This window comes from Amphiura filiformis, unplaced genomic scaffold, assembly GCF_039555335.1.
Source record: "Amphiura filiformis unplaced genomic scaffold, Afil_fr2py scaffold_21, whole genome shotgun sequence".
Lineage (NCBI taxonomy): Eukaryota > Metazoa > Echinodermata > Ophiuroidea > Amphilepidida > Amphiuridae > Amphiura > Amphiura filiformis.
In genome coordinates, this window is record NW_027305485.1 from 1360323 (window position 1) to 1387488 (window position 27166).

The following is a 27166-nucleotide window of genomic DNA, read 5'->3' on the forward strand; positions in this document are numbered from 1 at the left end:
TGTTATGAAACACAGATCTGAGTTACTAGGATACAGTAAACAAAAAATATATAGGGCTAAAATGACTTAATAAAATGGTTGAAAATCAATTTATATGTAGATATATTTTATAAGTTCAGGACATGAGGTGATAAACATATATATGTACTTAATAAATTTGCAAGAAAAAAAAAAGAGGGGTACTGATGCAAATAGGGTATTATTCCCCTTAATAGTATGAATACGTTCATGTGGCTACAAATTGCCTGGGTATGTACAGCTTTTAGGTTATCTGATCGTGTAAAACATTTGTTTCAAAATACAAACCTAAATGGTGCCTCTTTAGTATGGATACGTTCATGTCTCTTCAAATTACTTGACGTTGTGAATCCTTTGTTACAAAATGTACACCTAAACGGCTTCTCTTTAGAATGAATACGTTCATGTGTCTTCAAACTACCTGACTCTGTGAAACCTTTGTTACAAAATGTACATCTAAAAGGCTTCTCTTTAGTGTGTATACGTTCATGTTTCTTCAAATGACCTGATTGTGTAAAGCCTTTGTTACAAAATGTACACTTAAAAGGCTTCTCCATAGTATGTATACGTTCATGCTCCTTCAAGTGATATGACCGAGTAAAGCCTTTACTGCAAAATGTACACCTAAAAGGCTTCTCTTTAGTGTGTATACGTTCATGTTTCTTCAAATGATCTGATTGTGTAAAGCCTTTGTTACAAAATATACACTTAAAAGGCTTCTCATTAGAATGAATACGTTTATGTCTCTTCAAACTACTTGACGTAGTGAAGCCTTTGTCACAAATTGAACATCTAAAAGGCTTCTCTTTAGTATGAATTCGTTCATGTATCTTCAAATGACCTGATTGTGTAAAGCCTTTGTTACAAAATGTACACTTAAAAGGCTTCTCATTAGAATGAATACGTTCATGTGTCTTCAAACTACCTGACTCTGTGAAACCTTTGTTACAAAATGTACACTTAAAAGGCTTCAAGTGATATGACCGATTAAAACATTTAATGGGTTTCTCTTTGATATGTATACGTTCATGTTCCTTCAAATGACCTGATTGTGTAAATCCTTTGTTACAAAATGTACACTTAAAAGGCTTCTCATTAGTATGAATTCTTTCATGCTCCTTCAAATGACTTGACGTTGTGAAGCCTTTGCTACAAAATGTACATTTATAAGGCTTCTCCCCAGTATGAATACGTTCATGTGTCTTCAAGTTACCTGACGTTGTGAAAACTTTATTACAAAACTTACATTTAAAAGGCTTCTCCATAGTATGTATACGTTCATGCTCCTTCAAGTGATATGACCGAGTAAAGCCTTTACTGCAAAATGTACACCTAAAAGGCTTCTCTTTAGAATGAATGCGTTCATGTTTCTTCAAACTACCCGAGGTTGTGAAACATTTGTTACAAAATCTACATTCAAAATGTTTTTCCTTGTGTAATCCTTTATCCATTGTGTAGTGTCTTCTTCGACTCGTGGATGATTCTCCTGATGTGACAGAAGACCTTGAAACTTGGTCGTAATTCCTTGGCCGATCGCTACCTTTACCATGAATCAGTTTACCCTGCCTATCATGTAGCCGTTTTTTGCACGTCGTCTTGAGTTTAGAAATAGTGGCACCTTTCTTTGCATACTTATTTGACATTTTCTTTCCACATTGGTGCTTCCTGTTAAGCTGTTGGAATGGTTCATGCGTGTCTTCAAGTCCTGCCTTGTTTCTCTTCTGCTGTTTGTTTCGTGACTTTTGCATATTGCATTCACTGCGTTTCGTCTGCTGAGCCATGGTCATGTATCTTGGTTTGCTCCTGTAGTCATACCAGTAAGGACGGATTCCCATTTCATGGTGTCTTTTATGAGATAAATACCGTAATACTTTGTTGTAAAATCTCTGCCCGCAATATTTACATACATGCGGCATTAAGTAGTCCCACTCACGTGGACGTCTTTTTGGCATTGTCTGTAACGGAAACTAGCAAAAAATGCATACGATTAGCGAAAGAAATACTATATCCAGGGTATATCAAAATAAAGTATACAGTTTGAAATGTGCAAGGTGAGGCATTCGGTCAAAATGCTAGAGTTGATAGCTGAATCAACATCTTGTCCTCCCACAACTGTAAAATCACTGGCATGTGACCACTAATAAGGACTCAGTTGCTAGTAAAAAGGCGAATAAAAATGCAGTTGTTCGAAGTCTTTTATAATCAAAGCAACATGAAAATCACATGTTTGACCCCCGAGGGGGCACTTCAATATGGATATAAGTGTAGGGCTGGCACTTCCGCACTAAGGGGCATTCGGTGAGAGCAAAATGTATAAAATATGGGGTCATTGGGTGAGAGCATGATTTTTGGCATTCGGTGAGAGCAAAATGGAAAAAATATGGGGTCATTGGGTGAGAACATGACTTTTTTAAATGGCATCTTTGGGTGAGAGCCAAAACAGCGCCACAGAAACCTCGAAAAGCGAATTTCTAGTCCTAAATGTCTTCAAATTTCTTTGTTTTTTCAAAATAAGTAACGAAATCAGTGATAAATGAAAGTTGCTGTTCAAAATGAACTTGTAAGGGTCTTTGGGTGACAGATCAAATGGAAAAATAGAGGGACTTCGTGTGACAGAGCATGTGTTCGTAAAAAATATGGGGTCTTTGGGTGACAGCAACGCTGAAAAAGGGGGTCTTAACAGCACTACATACGCGTCACCTCCAAAGTGGGAGTGCCCCCTGCGGCCTTTGACCCCCGTGGTCACTCCCATTGTGGCCTGTACACCATACGCGATAATAAAAACGCGTAAAAAGGGTAGTTTTTCGTGAGTAGGCACGATACGCGCGTATCGTGTTTAGGGTGTCAAAAACATGAAAAATCGGAAAAAAGGGTAGCAAAATTGCAATGTCTAATAGTACGCTGAAACGAAATTTAGGGTATGAAATTGGATAAAATCCCTGTTTAGGGTGTGAAAACAGGCGCATGTTACCTGTTTAGGGTATATGGTTTTAGCAAAGGGTTAAATCCTTGTTTAGGGTGCTTTTCAAAAATTGATTATAGCGGATGGTGTACAGGCCACAATGGAAGTGACCACCCGGGGTTTGACCACTTTCTTTACAGTACGGTAATTGACATTCTTAGTCTTCCACATGGCCACCAGGGCATGACCACCATTCCTCTGCTCCATCATATCAGCTCTCCTCAACATGACATTCACACGATGTCTTATGGAAGGTCTGTCCTGCCTGCGGATGTCAACTTGTGCAATATCTGGAGTTCATCAAGGTCTGAGGACTTATGAAACCCTTTCATTTCAAATAGCCCCACAAGAAGAAACCTAGAGGTGTAAGATCAGGAGATCTTAGGGGCCATCCCATTTGGTGCTTTAAAGCAATCACACGATTGCCAAACAATTCTGCAAGGTTCGCAAAAATAGCCACTGTGTCCTTATTGATAGTCACACGCCAGTAATTTTTACAGTTGTGGGAGGACAAGGTGTTGATTCAGCTATCAATTAAAACATTTTGACAAAATACCTCATACTTATCAAATTTTTGTGGCGGGAAATAATCACGCCAAAATATTAAATCTTTTCCCACAACTAAATATCATAGTCAGGAAATTATTGATTCATCTGGTAGGTTAGATCACAACTTTCATATAGGCCTACTTAGTTGTAATTAGCCTATCCCAGATAATTCTTGATTTGGTTTTACAGAGTCTTGGATTGTCGAGGTTTTTGATCAAAAAACGTCACTCGGTGTAAACAGAGGAAGAGGCTTACGCATCATACACTGGAACATGGAAACATTCAATCACTATGGAAATAACAAAAAAAATGGTAGGTTGCTAGGCCGTTGAGGTCAATAACCTTACGGCTCAGGTCATGACCAAAAACGCGTCAAATGCACGCGAGCGATTAGTGGCGTGTCACGCACCCTGACACGTACTGCGTCTAGGTTTATAGGTCGCTCGCCGTAGATAGGTCGCTCGCTGCAGATGGTTGTCTGAGGGGGGGGGTTGTGTCCACTCAGAATTGGACACTTGATCAAAATAAAGGCCTAGGTCTAATTGAAGCCATTTCGGGGGCCGTTTTTGTTGTTATCATTGCTTTAAAGTGTACAGGTGTCCAAAACAGAAGCCAAAACGGACACCTCTTTATCCATACGCAGTGGTTGTCTGGGGGGCTGAGTATTTGAAAAGAAAATCAAAATAAAGGCTCAATTGAAGTACCATTTTGACACTAATGTTGTTATCATCGTTTAAAACGTAAGTGTATCTGAGGGGGGAGGGGGATGTGGCCCCTTAGTAGGCCCTATAAAGAAAATTCAAAATAAAGACCCAATTGAAGCCATTTCGCGAGTTTGATTATTGTTATCGGATGTCCCAAAGTGGCACTTCTTATCTATACGCGGAGGGAGGGTGTCTGATGGAGGGTGCACCCGGGGGGAGGGCACTCGAATATGAAAGTATCGTACCTGTAACTACCGGAGTATGACACTAGGGGTCTATCGAAGGCGATTATGGTCAAAAATTGGATCATTCAGTGGGGCTCCAAAAGTGCCATTAACCGTAAAATATAACTTTCTGAGCAACGTTTTGTGAAAATTTGCCTTTTTGCAGATTTGGTGTAAATTTCTATTAAAAAAGGGGGTAATTAGGTGTAAGCTGGTGAAAAAAAGGGGTCATTGGGTGACAGAATTTGCAAAATAAATGTGACGGGGATTGAGTGAGTAACAACATTATCATTCACATATCTGGATATTCATTTAAATAAACGTTTAGCTTCTATACATGACAGGAGCTAACATGTGGGCTAACATGATTATCAACATCTGATTATTACTGGATGAATAATCTACACCAAGAGAGCATAATTATCATCACCATTTACCATGTTTACTAACCAGTCCCGTTTACTAACCAATCCCGTTTACAAACCGCTCCCGTTTACTCAACTAGCGGGTCTCCCGCTATAGTTCTTAATATATCAATATACAGGGGAAAGAAGAATTACGCATCACACACTAGCACATTTAAATATGAATTTACAAATGGAAACATAACATGCATAGGCAGATATACCAGAGAAAAAACTCCGGACATACCTGCCTGTGTGGGGACTTGAACCCCAGACCTCTCGCTTGTCGGGCGAGCGCTCTTATCACTGAGCTTCACAGACTGTCCCTGAAAAACAGGACTCAAGTCTGGTACTTATGGATATGAGCAGTCAAGGGTCAGTACAAACAACACATTACATACCAGTGGTCACTCGGTGTATTTTGAAACTCGAGGCCATAACTCTTCTCAAATTAATCCGGGTAATCAGTTTCCCAGTCTGACTGACTAGCACACTTCTATAGTTGAGTGCCAGGTCTTTCTCCCATATAAAATTCACCCGAGGATAACATTGCACCTCCATTTTCATCATGTCAATAATTTGTCATCATCATATGATCTTCAAGTTCAACTTTTAAAAACGGGTGATGCATGTGTCACAAACCAGAAACAACATCGAACATATAAAACTGGATCTGGCAGATGATCTTATTCATCATCATTAATTTGTCAGTATCGATCAATAATTGGTACATCTTAAATTTCACATTATCCGTCAACTTGAAAACAGAGATAGCAAAAAGAAAGAAACAAAAATAAAAAACAAAACAAAACAAAACAAAAAATAAAAACAGCCCCACCCACACTGCCGCAAATTAATAATAACCATCGAGCAAGGTCCCCAGCAAACACAAAAACGTTTTAAAAAGTTTTAAATAAGTTATATTTTGGGTTTTGCTTTAGGCAAAAACGTTTTAATAACATAAATGTCGGGTTATATAAAGGTTATGATAACGTTTTAAAACGTTTTGTATAAAAACACACTACAACAATATTTTTAAATGTTTTCAAAAAATGTTATTGTAAACTATATTTGCAAACATTTTTTTTAAATATTTTGTCAATACTTAAATAACATTATGTTAAAATATTTGAACCCAGCAAACACAGAAATGTTCTTAAAATGTTTTTCTCAAAACCTTTTAATAACATTTAAATGTCGGGTTATATAAAGGTCATGAAAACGTTTTGAAAACGTTATTGAAAATATTTTGGGCAAACATTTTTCGCAAAATATTTTTTCAACCTCAAAATAACATTCTGTTTAGAATGTTTTGTATCAAGATTTCAAGAATGTTTTTGGAATGTTATTAAAACGTTTTTATACCCTTTATATAACCCGACATTTAAACGTTTTCTGTAAAACATTTTTGTTTGCAGAGCAGTATATTATCAAAAAATGTTTTTAAGGTTATGAAAACGTTTTATACTCTTAATATACCCTTTATATAACCCGACTTTTAAACGTTTTCTGACAACCTTTTATAACCTTTTGCGAATGATGTCGAAACCGTTTTGTGTTTGCTGGGTCCGAAACATGAATCTTATGTACGTATACAAGACTAGTGTAATGTGTCACACTCGGGTTTTATAATCTTTGGTTTTAAAGCCAATGTAATTTACTCACCATGCTCACATGCACCGTCTTTACGAAATAACTCAAGGATATGATAGATCTTGACCAAAATTCTACGCACGATGATCAACGTACACCAACGACACCATTAAATGTCTGCAACACGGGGCGAACAGACAACAACTAGTTTAAGTTCACGCTTATTCCGCTTGACAACAGCATGCATGGATGATGCATTCAGATGATCCTACTTGACTCTCATGACGACAACAATGCATGCTTATTGTTATTTAAATAACATGATCAATTGATTAAGGATGAACTAGCTATCACGTTCGATCGATCGATCGATGAAAAACTATTAGTTAAGTTATATATCTGAGGTTGTCTATTTTGGAATATTTATGATTGAATAAAAATTCCTTTATAATAAAAATTCCTTTAAAAATGGAATGGGGTAGCCAATGGGAGCTTTGATGTGATATGCTGAAATGTAACCGTCCGGGTATAATTTTCTTCTTTAATGTAATACCGGTATTGTAATAATGTAACATTAGCATAGAAAGATAAGGAAATGTAAAGCATATCTATTACAGTGACAGATGTAAAATCGTACTGCATGGGATGTAAGAGGATTGGTTTCAAAGGAATAAAGTCACCATTTCGGCTACTATTGTTATGAAATCATGTTGTGGGAGGGGGGGGGGAGGTGTTGGAGCAGAATTATTTTATTCAGAATATAGGTTTGCATATTTAATTCTTAAGGATTGTTATCCAAGTGGACATATGATATAACGGTAGGTTGTAATACCTGACAATGTTGCATACCTGGGTCCATTTCACTAAACTTGAAGCTTCGTAAGTCTCGAAATCGTTCGTACGACGAGTCGTACTGTTCCATTTCACTTAACCTATACTTACGAACACCTCGTAAATAATAGGGATTTCGTCTATTGGGTATGCGTAACGAGACATATTAGTTAGTGAAATGGACCCCTGGTTATTGAGTTAACGGAAAGTCGCCGCGGATATCAGGTTTTAAGAGCATTTGAACTTGTTTAGCATGTTTAAGCGATACAAAAGTCACAGCGTATGCGTATTGGGTGTTTTTATTAACCCATTAATTTTGTATTTCAAACAAAGATGACAAGCCTATACGCACAGTATTTTAAGGATTTTTAAAGGTAAATGTTTTGAATAACACTTACAACGAATGTCAATTGCTACAACTGCGCTTGATTATCCAGGGATAGTCTTAGGCATACCTCTGTTTTTTGTTTGTTTGTTTGTTTAAACGGTCGCTCCGTATTTTTATCGATGGAATTTACTGGTTCCTTGATCGACAAATCAGCTTTTTGGATTAAGAAATCGGACACCAGGCTCTTTACCGTGGAAACCAGTCTTCTCTCTCTCGTTTACGAGTGCGCGTTTAAATGCTGTCTCTGTTTATTCCAGTAAATTACGCCGCTCTTCACCTCTGTGGTCGTAATAGCGCCGTATCTTGAAAAGCGTTTTTAGAAAGCATTAATTTTGTATTTCAAGCATTAATTCCCGCTCTATATAGAAGTACTTTACTTGCATTAAATGCATATTAGTAAAAAGTAATAAAATCAAAATCAAAACCAAGTTTATTCATATTTATAGTTTATTCAGTAGCACATACTTTTAAACAAAACAGATGCAAAGTTAATCTAGAAAAACCGAAATTTAAAGTAATATTCAACTTCAAGCCAATAGTGGGGCGCGGAAAGGAATGGGATGGGGCGTCGAATGGGAGCCTTTGATGTGATGTGTTGAAATGAATATTTAATATAATTAAATATACCGATTTGGAACACCTAATTTCAATACAAGTATGAGAAAAATATGACCTTTCACCTGATACCATAATCTGCATTTTGATGGGGTTAAGTGGGGATGAGACTGTCAATCGGGTCACCCACATTTAAATGCATGATCATTAACAAATGCGCATGCTCACTAGCGTTTAGCCTGCTGATATCAAAACCACTAAGAACTGAAACGGAATTTTGTACACAAACACCCTGACCATGACCCGCCAAATCAATTTCAGAGAAGATGTATGAATTCATCTTTTCTGTTAATTCTATGTTATGGAACCAATTTTAAACACTCTGCTTTTTCATAGATATTCCAAAATAGACCTGAAGACCTGAAAATAGACATCCTCAGATACATAACTGCAAGTTTTTCAACGATCGATTGATCGATCGAAAGTGATAGGTGATAGATAGTTCATCCTTAATCGTGTTATTAAAATAACAATATACTTGGGGAGCCAAATCCCACATATTGTTAGCAAGGACATGTTGAGTTGTAAAAAGTTGGCCTATTTAAATGTTTTCTATGGGTCATGGGCAATAACTTCTCGGTGGCCAACTAAATCAATCCTCTACATGGGGTTCCAGCATGGGGTCAAAGGTTACTTGGGGGTCAAATTTCAAATTGTTCGAATCTTATTTTAACCCCCACCAAAGTATTACTCTGGTCATAAGGATTCAGAAAAAGTATTCGAAAAATGCAAAAATAGTCACAAATTTATCAAGGGGTGTAGTACCACCTTAATGTGACGTAGGCAAAACGATTATGTGACAACATGATAACAGGGTGATTCACTCTTATTGTTATTATTATTTCTATTCGAATGAATTATTGCCGCAATATTAACCTCAACATAAAGCCTGATACAGCTTTTAATTTGCGACACGTGTTTTAAACGTCCAACAGAATGCTGGTAAATATATTATTTTAAAAAATTTAAAAATCAGAAATGAAAAGAACATCTCAGACTAACTTTTAGGTTTGTTTTACTTTATTAATGACATGGGCCAGATATACACACTGATGATAAATTGATATAACAATAACTGTACAGATAGTACAACAGTAACTGCAGTAACTGTGGCCAGAGGCAGTTCAACAGTAACTGTGATAAGAGGTAGTTCATCAGTAACTGAGATCAGAAGTTGTTCAACAGTTCAATTTTTTTAGGGCGTTCTCCTAAACAAATGTTATAATATGGCTTTAATGTGACGTAGGCGAAACGATTATGTGACAACATGATAACAGGATGATCACTCTTATTGTTATTATTATTTCTATTCGAATGAATTATTGCCGAAATATTAACCTCAACATAGAGCCTGATACAGCTTTTAGTTTTTGACACATGTTTTAAAAGTCCAACAGAATGCTGGTAAATATATTATTTTTCAAAATTTTAAAATCAGAAATGAAACGTATATCTCAGACTCAGAGTAAACTGTTAGGTTTGTTTTACCTTTTTAATGACATGGGCCAGATACACACTGTTCTTAAGAACTTTGAATGATTGAAAAGATACAATTACAATGCACCGAAATGTTTTGAAAATGAAGAGCTTAGTTTCAAAACCCCTTAGACCCACTTAAGCAATTTTGAGAACACATAAAAAATCATCAAAAAAATCACTGATATAAGGTTTTTTTTAAAGCAGTTTTTGGCGGGATGCTTGGGTAGGATGAGCATCCCGCTAAACACTGCTTTTGTTGAAAACCCCCTTCTATTAGTAATTTTTTTGATGATTTTTTATTTTTGATGTGTTCTCAAAATTGTTCAAGTGGATGTAAGGGGTTTTGAAACTAAGCTCTTCATTTTCAAAACATTTCGGTGCATTGTAAATTTGTAATTGTATCTTTTCAATCATTCAAAGTGCCTTTTCGAATCAGCCACTATCTTGTACACTGGACTATAGCATTGTAATGTGTACATTCAAAGCCAAGGGCATTGGACATTTCAGAAATGTAGCGGTGCCGTTGCTTCTGATCGACAATTTCAGAAATGTCCGTTTATGCCATTGGCTTTGGATTATTACAAGGCTCATATAGTTCAGCATACAAGTGGCTGATTAAAAAAAAAAAACACCTAAAAGGTTTGTGCTCCAAGCATTCTCAGTGAAAACAAAACTATTTCTTGTTTAAAAAAGCGTATTTATTCGGCAAATGAGCTGTAACAATAACTGTACTTGTAGTACAACAGTAACTGCAGTGCCTGTGATCAGAGGTAGTTCAATAGCTGATAAGAGGCGGTTCAGTACCTGTGAAAAGGGGTAGTTCAACACTAACTCTGAGAGGTAGTTCAACAGTAACTGTGATCCGATGTAGTTCAACAGTAACTGTGATCCGATGTAGTACAACAGTAGGTAGTATAACAGTAACTGTGATCAGGTAGGTCAACAGTACCCGTGATCAGAGGTAGTTTAACAGTAACTGTGATCGAAGGTAGTTCAACAGTACCTGTGATCAGAGGTAGTTTAGCAGTAACTGTGATCAGAGGTAGTTTAACAGTAACTGTGATCAGATAGGTCAACAGTGCCTGTGATCAGAGGTAGTTTAACAGTACCTGTGATCAGAGGTAGCTCATCAGTAACTGTGATCAGAGGCAGTTTAACGGTACCTGTGATCAGAGGTAGTTCATCAGTAACTGTGATCAGAGGTAGTTCAACAGTACCTGTGATCAGAGGTAGTTCAACAGTAACTGTGATCAGAGGTAGGTCAACAGTACCCGTGATCAGAGGTAGTTTAACAGTAACTGGGATCAGAGGTAGTTCAACAGTACCTGTGATCAGAGGTAGTTTAGTAGTAACTGTGATCAGAGGTAGTTTAACAGTAACTGTGATCAGATAGGTCAACAGTGCCTGTGATCAGAGGTAGTTCAACAGTACCTGTGATCAGAGGTAGAACAACAGTACCTGTGATCAGTGGTAGTTCAACAGTATCTGTGATCAGGGGTAGTTCAACAGTACCACATTTAGTGCAATAGTAAACTGTGATCAGAGGAAGTACAAAATGTGATCAGAGGTAGTTCAATAGTAACTGTGATCAGAGGTAGTTCAATAGTAACTGTGATCAGAGGTAGTTCAATAGTAACTGTGATCAGAGGGAGTTCAATAGTACCTGTGAAAAGGGGTAGTTCAACACTAACTGTGAGAGGTAGTTCAACAGTAACTGTGAGAGGTAGTTCAACAGTAACTGTGATCCGATGTAGTTCAACAGTACCTGTGATCCGATGTAGTTCAACAGTACCTGTGATCAGAGATAGTTCAACAGTAATTGTGATCAGAGGTAGTTCAACAGTACCTGTGATCCGATGTAGTTCAACAGTACCTGTGATCCGATGTAATTCAACAGTACCTGTGATCAGATATAGTTCAACAGTAATTGTGATCAGAGGTATATAGTTCAACAGTACCTGTGATCAGAGGTAGTGCAACAGTAACTGTGATTAAAGGTAGTTCAACAGTATCTGTGATCAGAGGTAGTTTAACAGTATCTGTAATCAGAGGTAGTTTAACAGTAACTGTGATCAGAGATAGTTTAACAGTAACTGTGATCAGAGGTAGTTCAACAGTACCTGTGATCAGAGGTAGTTCAACAGTACCTGTGATCAGAGGTAGTTCAACAGTACTTCAGATCAGAAATAGTTTAACAGTAACTGTGATCAGAGGTAGTTCTACAGTGCCTGTGATCAGAGGTAAGTCAACACTTAACATTAACTGTAACCAATGTAGTGAAACAGTAAACTGTGATCAGAAGTAGTTCAACAATAACTGTGATCAGAGGTAGTACAAAATGTGATCAGAGGTAGTTCAATAGTAACTGTGATCAGAGGTAGTTCATGTAATATTCAACAACTCTTCCTATACCTTTGTACAGGAGCCAACCGTTGTTAAACCGTGATGAACCCACACTTTTACTGTAGCGTATACGCGAACGCGAGCGAGACTACGCGTTACGCGAGAGCGCGTAAAATTCGTCATGCCTGGAACCTTTGTGCGTATGCCAGCTTACAAGTTGAATTCAGTATTTTTCAGGTAGCGGCTAAACATTGCCGTTTTATTCTGTAGTTTTATTGCTGATATCAAAAGAGAAATCATCGAAGTTTTTGTAAGGCTGAGTGGCAATGATTAACTGACATTCCTCGTAAAATAATCGTGAATTATACGATATTTAGCTTCTTTTCGTTGTTGAAAGGATTCAATCATGTTTCACCGTTGTTCATCACCGTTTAACAACTCGCGTCCGGCGCGTCTGCGTGGTTTACTTCGCTCGGGCAGCTAAAGCTGCCCTCGCGAAGTAAACCACGCAGACGACGCGGCCGCATCGTTGTTAAACGGTGATGAACAACGGTGAAACATGATTGAATCCCTAATAGTACACGCAGTACCTGTAATGAGAAGGTGATCAGCACGTTCATACGCTTCATGCTTCTTCAAATGACCTAACTGTGTGAAGCCTTTATTACAAAATTTATACTTATGGTAAGGCTTATCGTTCGTGTGGAGATACGTTCATGCTCCTTCAAGTGACGTGTGAACACAGAATTTATATATAATTAAAATGCATCTCGTTGGTATGCAAACGTTCATGCGCTTTCAAGATACCTGCCTGTGTGAAGTCTTTGGTACCAATTTTATACTGAATGACCTTTCATTAATATGAATACGTTTATGTGCCTTCAAATTGCTGAGTTTGTACAGCTTTTATCAAAATATTAATTAAAAGGCTTCTCTTTAGTATGTTTACGTACCTTCATGCTTTTTTAAGTGATCTGAGTGGGTAAAGCCTTTGTTACAAATCTAACAGGTTTCCCTGCAGTATGCATTCTTTCATGTTAATTACCTGACGCTGTGAAACCTTTGTTACAAAATATACACTTAAAGGCTACTCCTTTATATGTATTCGTTCATGTGTATTAAAATTACTTGACGTTGTGAAGCCTTTGTCACAAATTGAACATCTAAAAGGCTTCTCTTTAGTATGAATTCGTTCATGTATCTTCAAACTACCTGATTGTGTAAAGCCTTTGTTACAAAATGTACACTTAAAAGGCTTCTCATTAGAATGAATTCGTTCATGTACCTTCAAACTACCTGACGCTGTGAAACCTTTGTTACAAAATGTACACCTAAAAGGCTTCTCTTTGGTGTGCACACGTTCATGTCTCTTCAAATTACCTGATTGTGTGAAACCTTTGTTACAAAATGAACATTTAAAGGGGTTCTCCTTAGTATGTGTACGTTCATGCTTTTTCAAGTAACCTGACTGTGCAAAGCATTGATTACAAAATGTACATCTAAAAGGCTTCTCTCCAGTATGTATACGTTCATGTTTCTTCAAATGACCTGACGTTGTAAAGCCTTTGTTACAAAATGAACATTTAAAAGGCTTCTCTTTAGTATGTATACGTTCATGTTCCTTCAAATGACCTGATTGTGTAAAGCTTTTAATGCAAAATGAACACTTAACAGGCTTCTTTTTAGAATGAACACGTTCATGTATCTGCAAATGACCTGACTGTGTGAAACTTTTGTTACAAAATGTACATCTAAAAGGCTTAGTATGAACACGTTCATGTCTCTTCAAACTAACCGAGCTTGTGAAACATTTTTTACAAAATGTACATGCAAAATGTTTTTCCTTGTTTAATCCTTTATCTGTAGTGTAGTGTCTTCTTCGACTCGTGGATGATTCTCCTGATGTGACAGAAGACCTTGAATCTTTGTCGTAATTCCTTGGCCGATCAATACGTTTACCATGAATCAGTTTACTCTGCCTATCATGTAGCTGTTTTTTGCACTTCGTCTTGAGTTTAGAAATTGTGGCACCTTTCTTTGCATACTTATTTGAAGTTTTCTTTCCACCTTGGTGCGTCCTGTTAAGCTGGTGGAATGGTTCATGCGTCTTTTCAAGTTCTGCCTTGTTTCTCTTCTGCTGTTTGTTTCTTGACTTTTGCATACTGCATGCACTGCTTTTCGTCTTCTGAGACATAGACGTCATGTATCTCGGTTTGCTCTTGTAGTCATACCAGTAAGGACGGATTCCCATTTCATGGTGTCTTTTATGAGACAAATATCGTAACACATTGTTGTAAAATCTCTGCCCGCAATATTTGCATACATACGGCATTAAATAGTCCCACTCACGTGGACGTCTATTTGGCATTGTCTGTAATGGAAACAAGCAAAAAACGCACACGATTAGCGAAAGAAATGCTATACAGGGTGTATCAAAATAAAGTATACAGTTTGAAATGTGCCACTAGATTAAAATGTGAGGCATTTGGTCAAAATGCTAGAGTTGGTAGCTGAATCAACATCTTGTCCTCCCACAACTGTAAAATCACTGGCGTGTGACCACTAATAAGGACTCAGTAGAGAGCTTGCGAAATGGAGTTACTTTAACTTTAACTTTAACGTCTAGATGATTATAGAGGATTATGTATTCAAAACCACTCTGCCATTAAAGCCGCTTGAAGTTAAAGTTAACGCCAGAATCTATAGTGTGCCGTAAATTATGATGAAAATACGTCATAATTAAAACAATGGTTTGCATATTTCCTCATAGACTACATAATTACCACTTATGTATTGTCTAGTTAATAGACCAATTATTGGAAATCTAATTTGGTTTGGGTAAAAAACATGCCACATGATGCTAAAAATTACTGATTGAATTAGATCAAAATAAATTTTGTTCCAAACGTCACACTTGATATACACATTTGTGTGTGCTCATGACGTACACCAAATCAGCTTGCGGAACCAAGTTTTTGGCTTGACTTCAACGCCAAGGGGATTAAGTTCCAGTAAAATGGACTGATTTTACGGGACCCAGCAGTGTAGTGAACTTCTGCGAATTGCAGCTACTGTGAACATTTTTTTACAACGTTGCGTGTCTTATAATTACACCTTATAACCAAATATGTTTGTACTGTTCAGGTATTTTATTTAATTATTATTTTATTCATTTAGGCCCACATTATGTACCCCAATTCAGCAGAAAGCTGGTCTAACATGTGCCACGCTATTATACGCATATATAGGTCTATGGGTATTGTATGTCAACCAAATTATTCATTATTAAAAGAGGAGGCCTATTTCTTACAAAAAATAAGAATGTCAGAAAAGGAGCATCCAGAAATATGTTGGTTGAAATTCAAAATTCTGGGAGTTTTTAAAGAACAAAATGAGGATCATTCGGGGAGATATATTTAATTCGATCAGAATGCAAAGAGGAGTCCTTGCCCTCCTAAAAGAAAACTCTTGGCAACGCCACTGGGGAGTGGGAAAGTGAGGATAGATGAATAGATGGAGGGAGGGGATGATATGGAGAGGTGGTGATGGTGGTGGGGGAAGGGGCTAGAGAGAGCGTAAAAAAAGATAAAATGGGCTTGTGTCCTGATGGAAATATAAAATTGACAAAGCTGACGTTTACTGGAATAATAATTGAGCTTTTATTATAATAATCCGGGACAATAATATAGGGGACCGTTCATTATTTCCACCTGAGGGGGGGGCGGAGAATACATGGGGGTCAGATGGTTTTTGTCAGGCAAAAGGGGGGGTCAGATGGTTTTTAGTTATTGAAAGGGGGGGGTCAGATGGTTTTGCATCTCAAAAATCCTAGAGCTTCCGGGGGCTTCGCCCCCTGGACCCCCATCTGGAACATTGCCCCATGACCCCTGACCATTAAATTTGCGCTTTGCATGTCGGCTGACACTTTGGTCCTAGTCCGGACTTTAGTCGGGCCTCACCTGTTTTTCACCTGCCACGGTGTGAATTGACATAAATTTGCACCAAAAGTAAGTAATTTATTATAACATTTTGAAAAAATGGGTCATTGGGTAAAACATTCCAAAAAATGGAGAAAAATTCTAGATTTTGCTTCTAATTTGCCAAATGTACAATACAAATTTGCTGAAATTTTGAACCATATTTCATAAATATACATGTACACTGCCATTTTCGTAATAGAGAATTGCAAGCTGCTGCACAGTAATGCTGTGGTCAGACTCTTCTTTGTTCTTTTACTATCAAACCCCACCCCACACAGGTGTCATTTCCATACCCTAGTTAAACTACAAAGACTCGCCTGAACCACCATGACAGTAAACTTGGGCAATGTATTCAAATACATATATAGAAAAATAACATCATCATCATCATCATTATGACAACAAATTTTGAATCACATTTGAGATCTATTTTGACATTTTTAGCCCAGGGGGGTCACTCCCATTGTGGCCTGTACACCATCCGCGATAATGAAAACGCGTAAAAGGGTCGTTTTTCGTGGAAAGGCACGATACGCGCGTATCGTGTTTAGGGTGTCAAAAACATGAAAAATTGGAAATAAAAATCCCTTTAAAGGGAATACCCAGGCCGTACGGAGGTCACATGACTGCACAACCCCCCCCGGACTGCCCCACCTTGGCTCCACATAGCTGCAAAGAGGTAGGCAGTGTATGCAGTAAGCCTATATAAAACACAGGTCTTCTGATCAGTCAAGAAGGTGGTGATTCAACCAAAGAACTAGTACTCCACAACTGAGCTATGATTGCTGAATAAGTATATGAACTACCTGTATGCTACTACTAGCCTACTGCAGTCAGAGAACATCAATCCCCATTATGCCAATATGTTTTTATATAAATGTATATGAATGCATGTGGTGTTACTATGCTATAGAACATTTGGCTCAGAGGTCACAGCTAGGATATCAATTTAAAGTAAATGATTTGGTACATGAAGATCAATCAAAACTAATTATGAACTTGAGACGGCCAGATTTAGTGACCTTCTCTGTCAAACATTGCACAGATTCTCATGTTGAGTATCTGTGATTTTTGTGAGTGAGAATGTTTCACTGGCAAATGCTTAATCAATGCTTAATTATTTTGATAAAAGTAGGCCTATATCAAACAGTCTAAGTGGAATAACTTGCATGATGGGAGCAGGATGATTTTTTACAATTAATTTAGTGTCCGATTATAATAGCAGACTTTAATAGTAGTAGTTTAATGGTTCCTTCTAATTCAGTCTGTGATGAGAACAACAATGCAATTCAAATCATAGATGTTTAAGAAGTGTGACCTCAGACCAGCCAGCCAGCTAGCCAAGTTCATGAATTAGTGGCCATGGCCATTCACCAGTCAACTTTCATATTGCAACATCATCCCTATATGTCAAAAAATAACTTCATAGGCTACAGAACAGCTGTACGAATAATTGTCATGGGGACTTGAATGAGGTTAATATTCCATCCATTCCATGGGTAAAGTCAAGCACTACTGAATATAGTTTTATGAATTTTGTCATGGGGAGTGAGGTTAGTTTTTAGTAGCCTGCAGATCCATTAGATACTCTGCATTATCCTGTAAAATAATTTTAATGAGGACGAAGCAAATGCATTTGGCTACTTCGTTTCAAAGTAGCCAATTTGGGTTCAAAGGACAAGGTCTAAACTGAATGTAATATCACCAGGCTGAAGCCTGGGTGAAAAAAGGGTAGCAAAATTGCAATTGATAAATACGCGGAAATGAAATTTAGGGTATGAAATTTGATGTTAGGAATAAAATCCCTGTTTAGGGTATCGTTTTAGCCAAGGGTTAAATCCTTGTTTAGGGTGCTTTTCAAAAGTCGATTATCGCGGATGGTGTACAGGCCACAATGGCAGTGACCCCCCCCCCGGATTTTTAGATAATCATTTCACATTTTACATGGATCTAATTCTCGCTATTCACAATAAGGGCGCCGCCAGCGGTTTGCGATGTAATCGTGATGTATCATGGGAAAAGGTCATCATCCAAGTCCGCGCAATACGAATATTACCATGCTATTACATAGGAACACGTGACAATATTTTTTTAGTTTGTCAAAATAAAGGTGTTACAAGCGAATCGATACTCAATAATACTTAAGAGGACTTGTCCAGGAAATTCGACTTTTGGGTGGCAACGGCCAAAAATAGATTTTCCTTATAAGTTGAGTGGTAAGAGGCCTTTGTCTCATATAAACACTGGTGGATTTATTTTGACAATTTATATCTTGTTGCCATAGTAACGGACATTTTTTCCATTATTAGCCAATTTAACCAATTGTCACACTTTCGAGCAGTAAAATACCCTTTTATTAGAGTAACTGTACCTCACACATAAAATTTCTTAATATTTTCTTATAATTTTCCCGATATAGATGGAAGGCTTAGTAGCAAATACATTGCATAACAAATTAGAATGGGGTCAGAATTGGGCTATACCATTTATTTTAAATAGGGTTTTTTTGATAATTTTGAATATTCCCATTTAGACCTAACTTCTGGGCTTCATACCCCGTATGGTAACGCTTCATTTGATTTGTCATTTTAGGGTTGACTTGATGGGACATTGTTACATTGAAAATGGAACAAATTAGTTTGGGGAAAATCATGTGGTAAACGGGGTGTTGCCAGAAAATGTTGCATACTTTCAATTTTGTAAATGGATTTAGGTGCATCATAAAGCTGATTCTCGCATAGAATACTTGTAAAAAATTGTACTATTATCGTGTACAATAGTTTAGTGTACTTTGTATAATGTATTTATATAAAAAAAATAGCAGAGTTGCCATTCCGCATGTAAGTGTTGCCATTTTTGGCAAAAAATGTACTACATCTGTAAAAAGTTAAACGCATGCTTGCAACACTGATGGTGTTCATGATGAACTATAAATAATAAACCGTACTTTGATATTGACTTGTCGTGAATAGCTGCATACAACTAAAATTGACATTATTATAATAATATTTGGATTGTATTTACAATATCTACAGTTAAAAGTTCTATATCAACTTCTCATAGGCTTAATCCCCCCTTGAAATATGTGTAAAAATTCCGATCTTCTTTGCTCGTTTTGAAGCCTTTTGGGCACCTTTTGAGATATTTTATGACAACCAGTCGATTGCAAATCGATGAAAGTTTAACATATGATTCAATGTATGGGTAGCCTGAAGTTCCACCTCGTTTTCCAGGTACGAGGCACTAAACAGCGCCCTCACTGTTTTTGATATGCTCTCAGGACTATTTCGCGGACCTAGTTTCTCGATAATTATAAAAATGCGACTTTTTTGGCGACTTAAATTCATGCATAGGCTTTACACTTTATTTGAGATATAATTTGCTACTCTCTCTGATTATTTGTATAAAGGGCAGCCCAAATACCTCAAAAAGGTTTTGTATTTTACCGGAACTCATTAGGGTTACACAAATGGCGCATTGATTTAATGGTGTGCTCCCTTCAAGGGTAGGCTACCGAATGTTCATAAAACTTTTGTTATTATGTTCTTGAAATATAAAATGTTTTGAGTAAAACACTCAAGGTTTGCGTGCTCTGTGACATTAGCCCTATTAAATTTATATGGTGAAATCTGAAAATGTGCACATTTTCAATATTTTGACCATCTATTTACCTTTAGTTTTTGACCGTTTATCTACTAAAAACCGCTTTAACCCTATAGCTAGAACTACGAAAAACAACCCCCTCTCCTAACATTTTTTATCCGTCATAAAAAACACATGTGCCTGCGCCCAAACGACCTAAGCTAGTCGTAGATCCATCCTTTGCGCTCATTTTAGTGATAAAATGTTCTTACCCGGTAGAACCGATCGTCAAAGATGACTATAGAGGGGGGGGAGGCACCCATTGGTTTGTACAGTAAAATCAATGATTTTCATTTCGCGAATAGTGTGTCTTTTCCTTTTATATTGAGGAGAATATTCACTGAAAATTAAATTTTTGTAGAATTTTTAGCCCAAAATCAATTTTTCCTATATACTTTTGTACATGGGCAGAATTTCCCAAATTTTCATGGGCACCCTCACATTATGACATTATAGCAACATTGTGTGGGGACTATTTGTACTTATTTTGGTATTACTGGCTAGAGGAGACCCATAGCTATACATTGGTACCAAATATAATGGTATCAAAAATTAGGGGGTTACATTATTTCTGTTGGTAAATTAAAATGATTTTTTCCCGAATTCAATTAATGTAATAATAATGATAATGATAATGATAATGATAATGATAATGATAATGATAATGATAATGATAATAATAACACTAACAACAACAACAACAACAACAACAACAACAACAACAACAACAACAACAACAACAACAACAACAACAACAACAATAATAATAATAATAATAATAATAATAATAATAATAATAATAATAATAATAATAATAATAATAATAATATAAAATACTTAAAATGCAATTTTCCAATTTTTAAAAATAGAAACACTGCTTTTTTGGAGAAGTTGTTATTCATTAATATTTTATAAATTGTTAAATGCTGCCAAAATACTTTGTTATGCAAAATGGTTCTCTACTAGTAAGATTATCCCTGAACTAATTTTTCTTGAACTAAAAATGAATGATTAAAACCAAAATACTATAGAAACACTGTATTTTCAGCATTTTGACATTTCTGTAATCTCATATTTATATTTGCAATACATTAGGCTTACAATCTCCAATAATTGTAATTTTCCCAATGCTAATATTACAAATATAGGCGAAATAGACAAATAAGAGATTGTAAAAATAGGGAAATTTCTAGAAACACTGTGAGCATACAGATGATTTCCCCAAACCATTTTTTTTTTATAAATTCTTAAAGCATACTTTAATCTTCCAGGAAACAAAAGTTTGTTGAATTGGAAGCGTTGGCATGATACTTACAACCGTTTCAACCATACAGGTTTTATGTACTTTTTAAAATAATAAAAAACACCCCTCTTAGAAAAAGTGGTATCTCCCAAATCAAAAGGCCCTCAGTTACCATTTAGGTCCTGAAACACAGACAAGACCTGGACCTAAATTCTACCCTCACCAACTTGAATGAACCCGCTCTAACTTTCTTCCAGAATGATATCGAATTGACAGAAAATTTTACACATAATTTTGCCAAAATCACTCAATTTAAGGGGAAAAGAACAATTAGCCGTTTCCATGGCAACAAGATGCTGGTGTCACTATAAATGTTATTTTTGATACATCACCCTAAAGTATCATTGATTGACACAATATGAAGAAAATTGATGATTTTGCGTTTTGCCACAAATTTGAAAAATAAGTCTATTTTCCTGGACAAGTCCTCTACTTAATAATGTGATTTGAAATGTGCACAATTAATTTTTTCTCTATCGATTTGCGTGTAATACCGTTATATTGACAAACTAAAAAATATTGTCACGTGTTCCTATGTAATTTAGCATGGTAATATTCATATTGCGCGGACTTGGATGTCGACCTTTTCCCATGATACATCACGATTACATCGCAAACCGCTGGCGGCGCCCTTATTGTGAATAGCGAGAATTGGACCTTCTGTGTCCAAGTTTGAGTCGAACCGAGTCTGTTGGTGTCCGAGTCCGGCAAAAAGTGGACTTGAGTCCAATTGATACATCAACATAGGCGTAGATCCCCCAATATTTTGCCAGGGGATGCTCCATACAATCATCCCCCCCCCCACGTTGACGCCTGAATATAGGTTTCTGACCACATATTTGCCCCGCATTTTAGCCCCAAAAGTGCAAATTCGTGCATTTATTCCTCTTTTGCACCATATTTCATCAGTTTAGCTTTAAAATATCAAAATTTTTCGAGCGCTTTGCGCGCATTTGAACCATAAACTTATTTTGCCACCAAAAGGTGCTGGATTCACTATACTTTTTTCCAACCCCATCCCCCCATGTCAAAAAGAAATCTATGCCACTGTACATCATTGATTTATGGTAAGATGTCACTACTTTTTATTCTACTTTTTACTACTGTTTATTCCTTTTAAAGGCATAATTTGTCAGTCTGATATGTGGCAGTGACGTGATGCGTTGAGGCAGCTGATCCATGTGCGCATCTATTGCGCGTCATTGCGCATGTGCATACTTCAGCGCTTTAAGTGTCCACTAGCTACTCGAAGCTGTGCCTATAATATAAATGAAATGCACACTGACATCACTGCTACATGGTGATGAAAAATGGTACAGACAGTTAGCAGCCTGCACAACCGATTCTTTAGAAATGCTTAGTCGCGCTGAAAGTCGATCGATACATGTTAAAATCAGCACAATTCAGAGATACACCTTTTTGCTATGAAATTAATTTTCTCGGTCAAATATAAAGCAATATTTTTTTTTTCTTCAGTAATGTCAGTTAAAAACTTGGTGCTTGGATATACATTTTTTTTACAAATCCTGGTGTTAAAATTAAGCATCAAATTGTGTCTTTTAGTGTGATATTTTTGATTTTTATAGGCCTTCAGTTCGCACGCGAGCTTTTTACGGAATTCATTTTTCAGCGTCTCAAACTAATATAGTTTGCTAAAGAAAGATATTTCCCACCTCTGTAAAGCACATCGTGTGGGTCTATATATTATAGTTTTGTTAGAATTTCCGTTTTTATTTTACCCTTTTTCCCTTCATACTGCGAAAATGTCTAACTCAGTACTTTTATCTCGAGAGCAACCAACAGAAATAGTCGATATTTCCTTTGTTGTTTATCCAGGTCAATTTTCCATTGAAAGCAAATTGCCCGACCAGCGATTTGGTAGCCCAAATCCCCAATTGAGTGTTCTGGTTAAACATGATCAGTAGGAGCGCTATAGGCCTGGGAATTTCTTTGCTATATTGAAGTTCTAGCAACACTGTAGCCATGCCGGTATTCCTATTAAACCCAGGGATATCGATCCACAATGCTAGTATTAGCCTTAGATTTCACTCGTTGATTTTGAAAATGGTCAGCCGGCAGTTAAAATAGTGAAATGAAAACGCAAATTCTGACAAAACTATGATATATCGCTCACGGTGATGTGCGTTAGAAAGTTGGGAAAAATCCTTCATTAGCGAACTATCTTACTTTGAAAAGCTAAAAGGTTGATCCAAAAAAGGCTCGCGGACAGAGTTTAAGCCTATCAAAATCGAAAATCTTACACTAAATGACTAAATTTCACGCCTAAGTTTAACACTAGAATTTGAAAAAAAAAAAATACAGTATCAAGCACTACAATTTTTCCTGACATTTACTGAAAAAATGAAAATGATTGCTTTTCATTTGGCCGAGAAAATTAATTTTATATCGAAAAGGTGTAACTAAAAATTTAGCTCATTTCAACACCAAATTCGATCGTTTGTATTGCCTCATTAAATGACTGAGTGAGCCTTGCCAAACAAAAGAATCGGTTGTGCAGGCTGCTAACTGCAGATGCGAGAAAGTCAGCATTCAAAGGTCTGTGTGGCACATCCCTGTAACCAAAATTACAAAGACCCCACTCCTCTGTAGCATGCAGCAATAGAGGTTATCCGTGTTCTATAAGCTGCATATCCTATCAACGACTGTTATACCTTGTTTACAACTTTCAAAAGAAGTACCTGCATGTGCAACCATGACTGTTTCAAAATAGCCCGCCAAGAGTCATGCAGGTAACTCCGAGGTCATGAATTGATTTGTTTTGAATAAGGAATAGGCCTACTACGGGAATCGGCGCCTTTTGTTAGAAGTCACACATGAGTGAAGTGGATAACCTCTATACTTTCTATTTTGGTTGGTGGGGGGTCATATGATTTTCATGTAGCTCGGAGGGGGGTCATATGGTTTTTATTATCGTAGAAGGGGGTCATATAGTTTTCGGCAGTGACTTTCTGTCTGCTCCCGCCCCCCCCTCCGGTAGAAATAATGAACGGTCCCTAGGAGCCCCCTAGGCATATCACAAGAATATTTAATTGAAACATGTTTAGAAGTATAATATTAGCGTATAGCTCATAACATAGGCCTAATTCCCATTGCATTGGTCATCGCCAAGAGATGTAATCCATGTTTATTCAAACTAAGCGCCTATTGTAATAAGTGTTACCAACAAACCACTTCAGCAAACAAAAGGGAAACATTTGATGCAGTCGCTTTTACATACCCTTCTTTTGATCACCCATTGATACACTTCCCCTAGTTTAAACAACAAGACGCTGTTGGTACAGAAACCAATCTGACGTTCGCGTTGAAGTGAAGTTGAGCAAGAAATCGAATCGATATTTTTGAAGTTGCCGTTAAAGTTCCAGTAACTTCATTCCGCAAGCTCTCTAGTGGCTATTTTTGTGTGGCGAGTAAAAATGCAGTTGCGCGAAGTCTGTTAATCAAAGCAACATCAGTGAAAATCACATGTTTGACCACTTTCTTTACAGTAATTGACATTCTTAGCCTTCCATATATGGCCACCAGAGCATGACCACCATTCGTATCATTGGCGTAGATCCCGGGGGGAGGGGGGATGGTCCATACAATCATCCCCGCACGCAATGTTGACGCCTGATAATGGGGTTCTGACCTCATTTTTGCCCATTTTAGCCCCAAAAGTGCAAATTTCATCAGTTTAGCTTCAAAATAGCAAAGTTTTTCGCGCGCTTCGTGCGCATTTGTACCACAAGCTCATTTTGTCGCCAAAAGGCCGGGCCAAAAGGTGCTGGGTTGACTTTACTTCAAGAATTTTTTCCAACTCCACCCCCCCCCCATGTCAAAAAGAAATCTACGCCACTGATCCGTATGCAGCTATCAGCTCTAGCTCCTCAACATGACATTCACACCACGTCTATGTCCTGCCTGGATGTCAACTTGTGCCATTATGTGTATCTGTCAATGTCATCAAGGTCTGCTGGAGAACTTATGAAAATCTTTCATTTCAAATAGCCCCACGGGAAGAAACCCAGAGATGCACGATCAGGAGATCTTAGGGGCCATTCCATTTGGTGCTTTAAAGCAATCACACGATTGCCAAACAATTCTGCAAGGTTCGTAAAAATAGCCACTAAGTCCTTATTGATAGTCACACGCCAGTAATTTTTACAGTTGTGGGAGGACAAGGTGTTGATTCAGCTATCAATTAAAATATTTTGACAAAATACCTCATACTTTTCAAATTTTTGTGGCCGCGGGAAATAATCCCGCCAAAATATTAAATCTTTTCCCACAACTAAATATCATAGTCAGGAAATTAGGGGTGGTGCAATAATTATGTGTACCCCCGGGGTGGTGAATTATAGGGGTGGGGCAAAGATTTTTTGGCAGGCCAAAAGGAGGGGGCAAACATTTTTGGCAGGCCAAAAGGAGGGGGCAAGCATTTTTGGCAGGTCAAAAGGGGGGGTCAAGCGATTTTTGGCAGGTCGAAAGGGGGGGAAAGCAATTTTTGCACAGATATTTTGGGTATAATTTTATATTACGCCCTAAAAAGGCGTAGGAAAACGTTAGGAACACGTTCAAATATGCAAAATTTCCTGCTCGCTGCGCTCGCATTATATGATAAGACAATTTAAGGTTTTAAATTCGGGTTCCCAAAAATCTTGCATGTGTAAGGGGGGGGGGGCAAAGGGGGGGCAAAGGTTTTTGGCACGTCGAAAGGGGGGCAGGGGGGGCAAGCGATTTTTGGCAGACCATTTTGAGAATTCACCACCCCGGGGTACACATAATTATTGCACCACCCCTTAATGATTTCATCTGGTAGGTTTGATCACAACTTTCATATACTTATTTGGTTTTGGTTTTACAGAGTCTTGGATTGTCGAGGTTTTTGATCAAAAAACGTCACTCGGTTTATTTTGAAACTCGAGGCCATAATTCTTCTCAAATTAGTCCGGGTAATCAGTTTCCCAGTCTTTAACACTGACTAGCACACTTCTATAGTTGAGTGCCCCAGGTCTTTCTCCCATATAAAATTCACCCGAGGATAACATTGCACCTCCATTTTCACATCGTCAATAATTTTGTCATCATCATGTGATCTTCAAGTTCAACTTTTAAAAACGGGTGATGCATGTGTCACAAACCAGAAACAACATCGAACATAATTATAAAAACTGGATCTGGCAGATGATCTTATTCATCATCATTAATTTAGCATCGATCAATAATTGGTACATCTTAAATTTCACATTTTTTACATTATCCGTCGACTTGAAAACAGAGATAGCAAAAAAAAAGAAAGAAAGAAAAAAAAAAGAAAAGAAACAAAAACAAGCAAAAAATAAAAACAGCCTTACCCACACCCCCGCAAATTAATAATAACCATCGAGCAAGGTCCGAAAAATGAATCTTATGTAGGTATATATAAGACTAGTGTAATGTGTTTTACACTCGGGTTTTATAATCTTTGGTTTTAAAGCCAATGTAAGTTACTCACCATGCTCACACGCACCGTCTTTACGAAATAACTCAAGCAAAATTCTACTCACGATGATCAACGTACACCAACGACACCATTAAATGTCCGCAACACGGGGCAAATAACAGACTACAACTGACACTCTGGTAGTTTAAGTTCACGCTTATTCCGCTTGACACAGCATGCATGGATGATGCATTCAGATGATCCTACTTGACTTTCATGACGACAACGATGCATGCCTATTGTTATTTAAATAACATGAATCAATTGATTAAGGATGAAATAGCTATCACGTTCGATCGATGAAAAACTTTCAGTTATATATCTGAAGATGTCTATTTTAGAATATTTATGATTGAATAAAGATTCCTTTATAATAAAAATTCCTTTAAAAATGGAATGGGGCTGAAATGTAACCGTCTGGGTACAATTTTCTTCTTTAAAACAATAATGTAACATTAGCATAGAAAGATTAGGAAATGTAAAGCATATCTATTACAGTGAGAGAGGTGTAAAATCGTACTGCATGGGATGTAAGAGGATAGGTTTCAAATAAAAAGGAATAAAGTCACCATTTCGGTTACTATTGTTAGGAAATCATGTTGTGGGAGGGGCGAGGGTGTTGGAGCAGAATTATTTTATTCAGAATATA

At 37.2% G+C, this 27166-nt stretch overlaps 1 protein-coding gene across 1 annotated transcript; it reads right to left on the minus strand.

The window, feature by feature from the left end:
• Positions 1–223: 223 nt before the first annotated feature.
• LOC140143386 (uncharacterized) lies at positions 224–26710 on the minus strand. Its single transcript, XM_072165242.1, has 3 exons — positions 26530–26710; positions 13202–14481; positions 224–1806 (listed from the first exon to the last, which is right to left on the minus strand). Exons 1-3 carry the CDS (start codon positions 26530–26532, stop codon positions 294–296), a joined length of 2796 nt encoding a protein of 931 aa, XP_072021343.1. The 5' UTR covers positions 26533–26710; the 3' UTR covers positions 224–293.
• Positions 26711–27166: the final 456 nt, after the last annotated feature.

Coding starts and splice junctions, on each gene's coding strand:
- LOC140143386 (XM_072165242.1), bottom strand. Junction 1,807..13,201: donor GAACGAATACATATAAAGGA/GTAGCCTTTAAG, acceptor CAAACCAAGATA/CATGACCATGGCTCAGCAGA.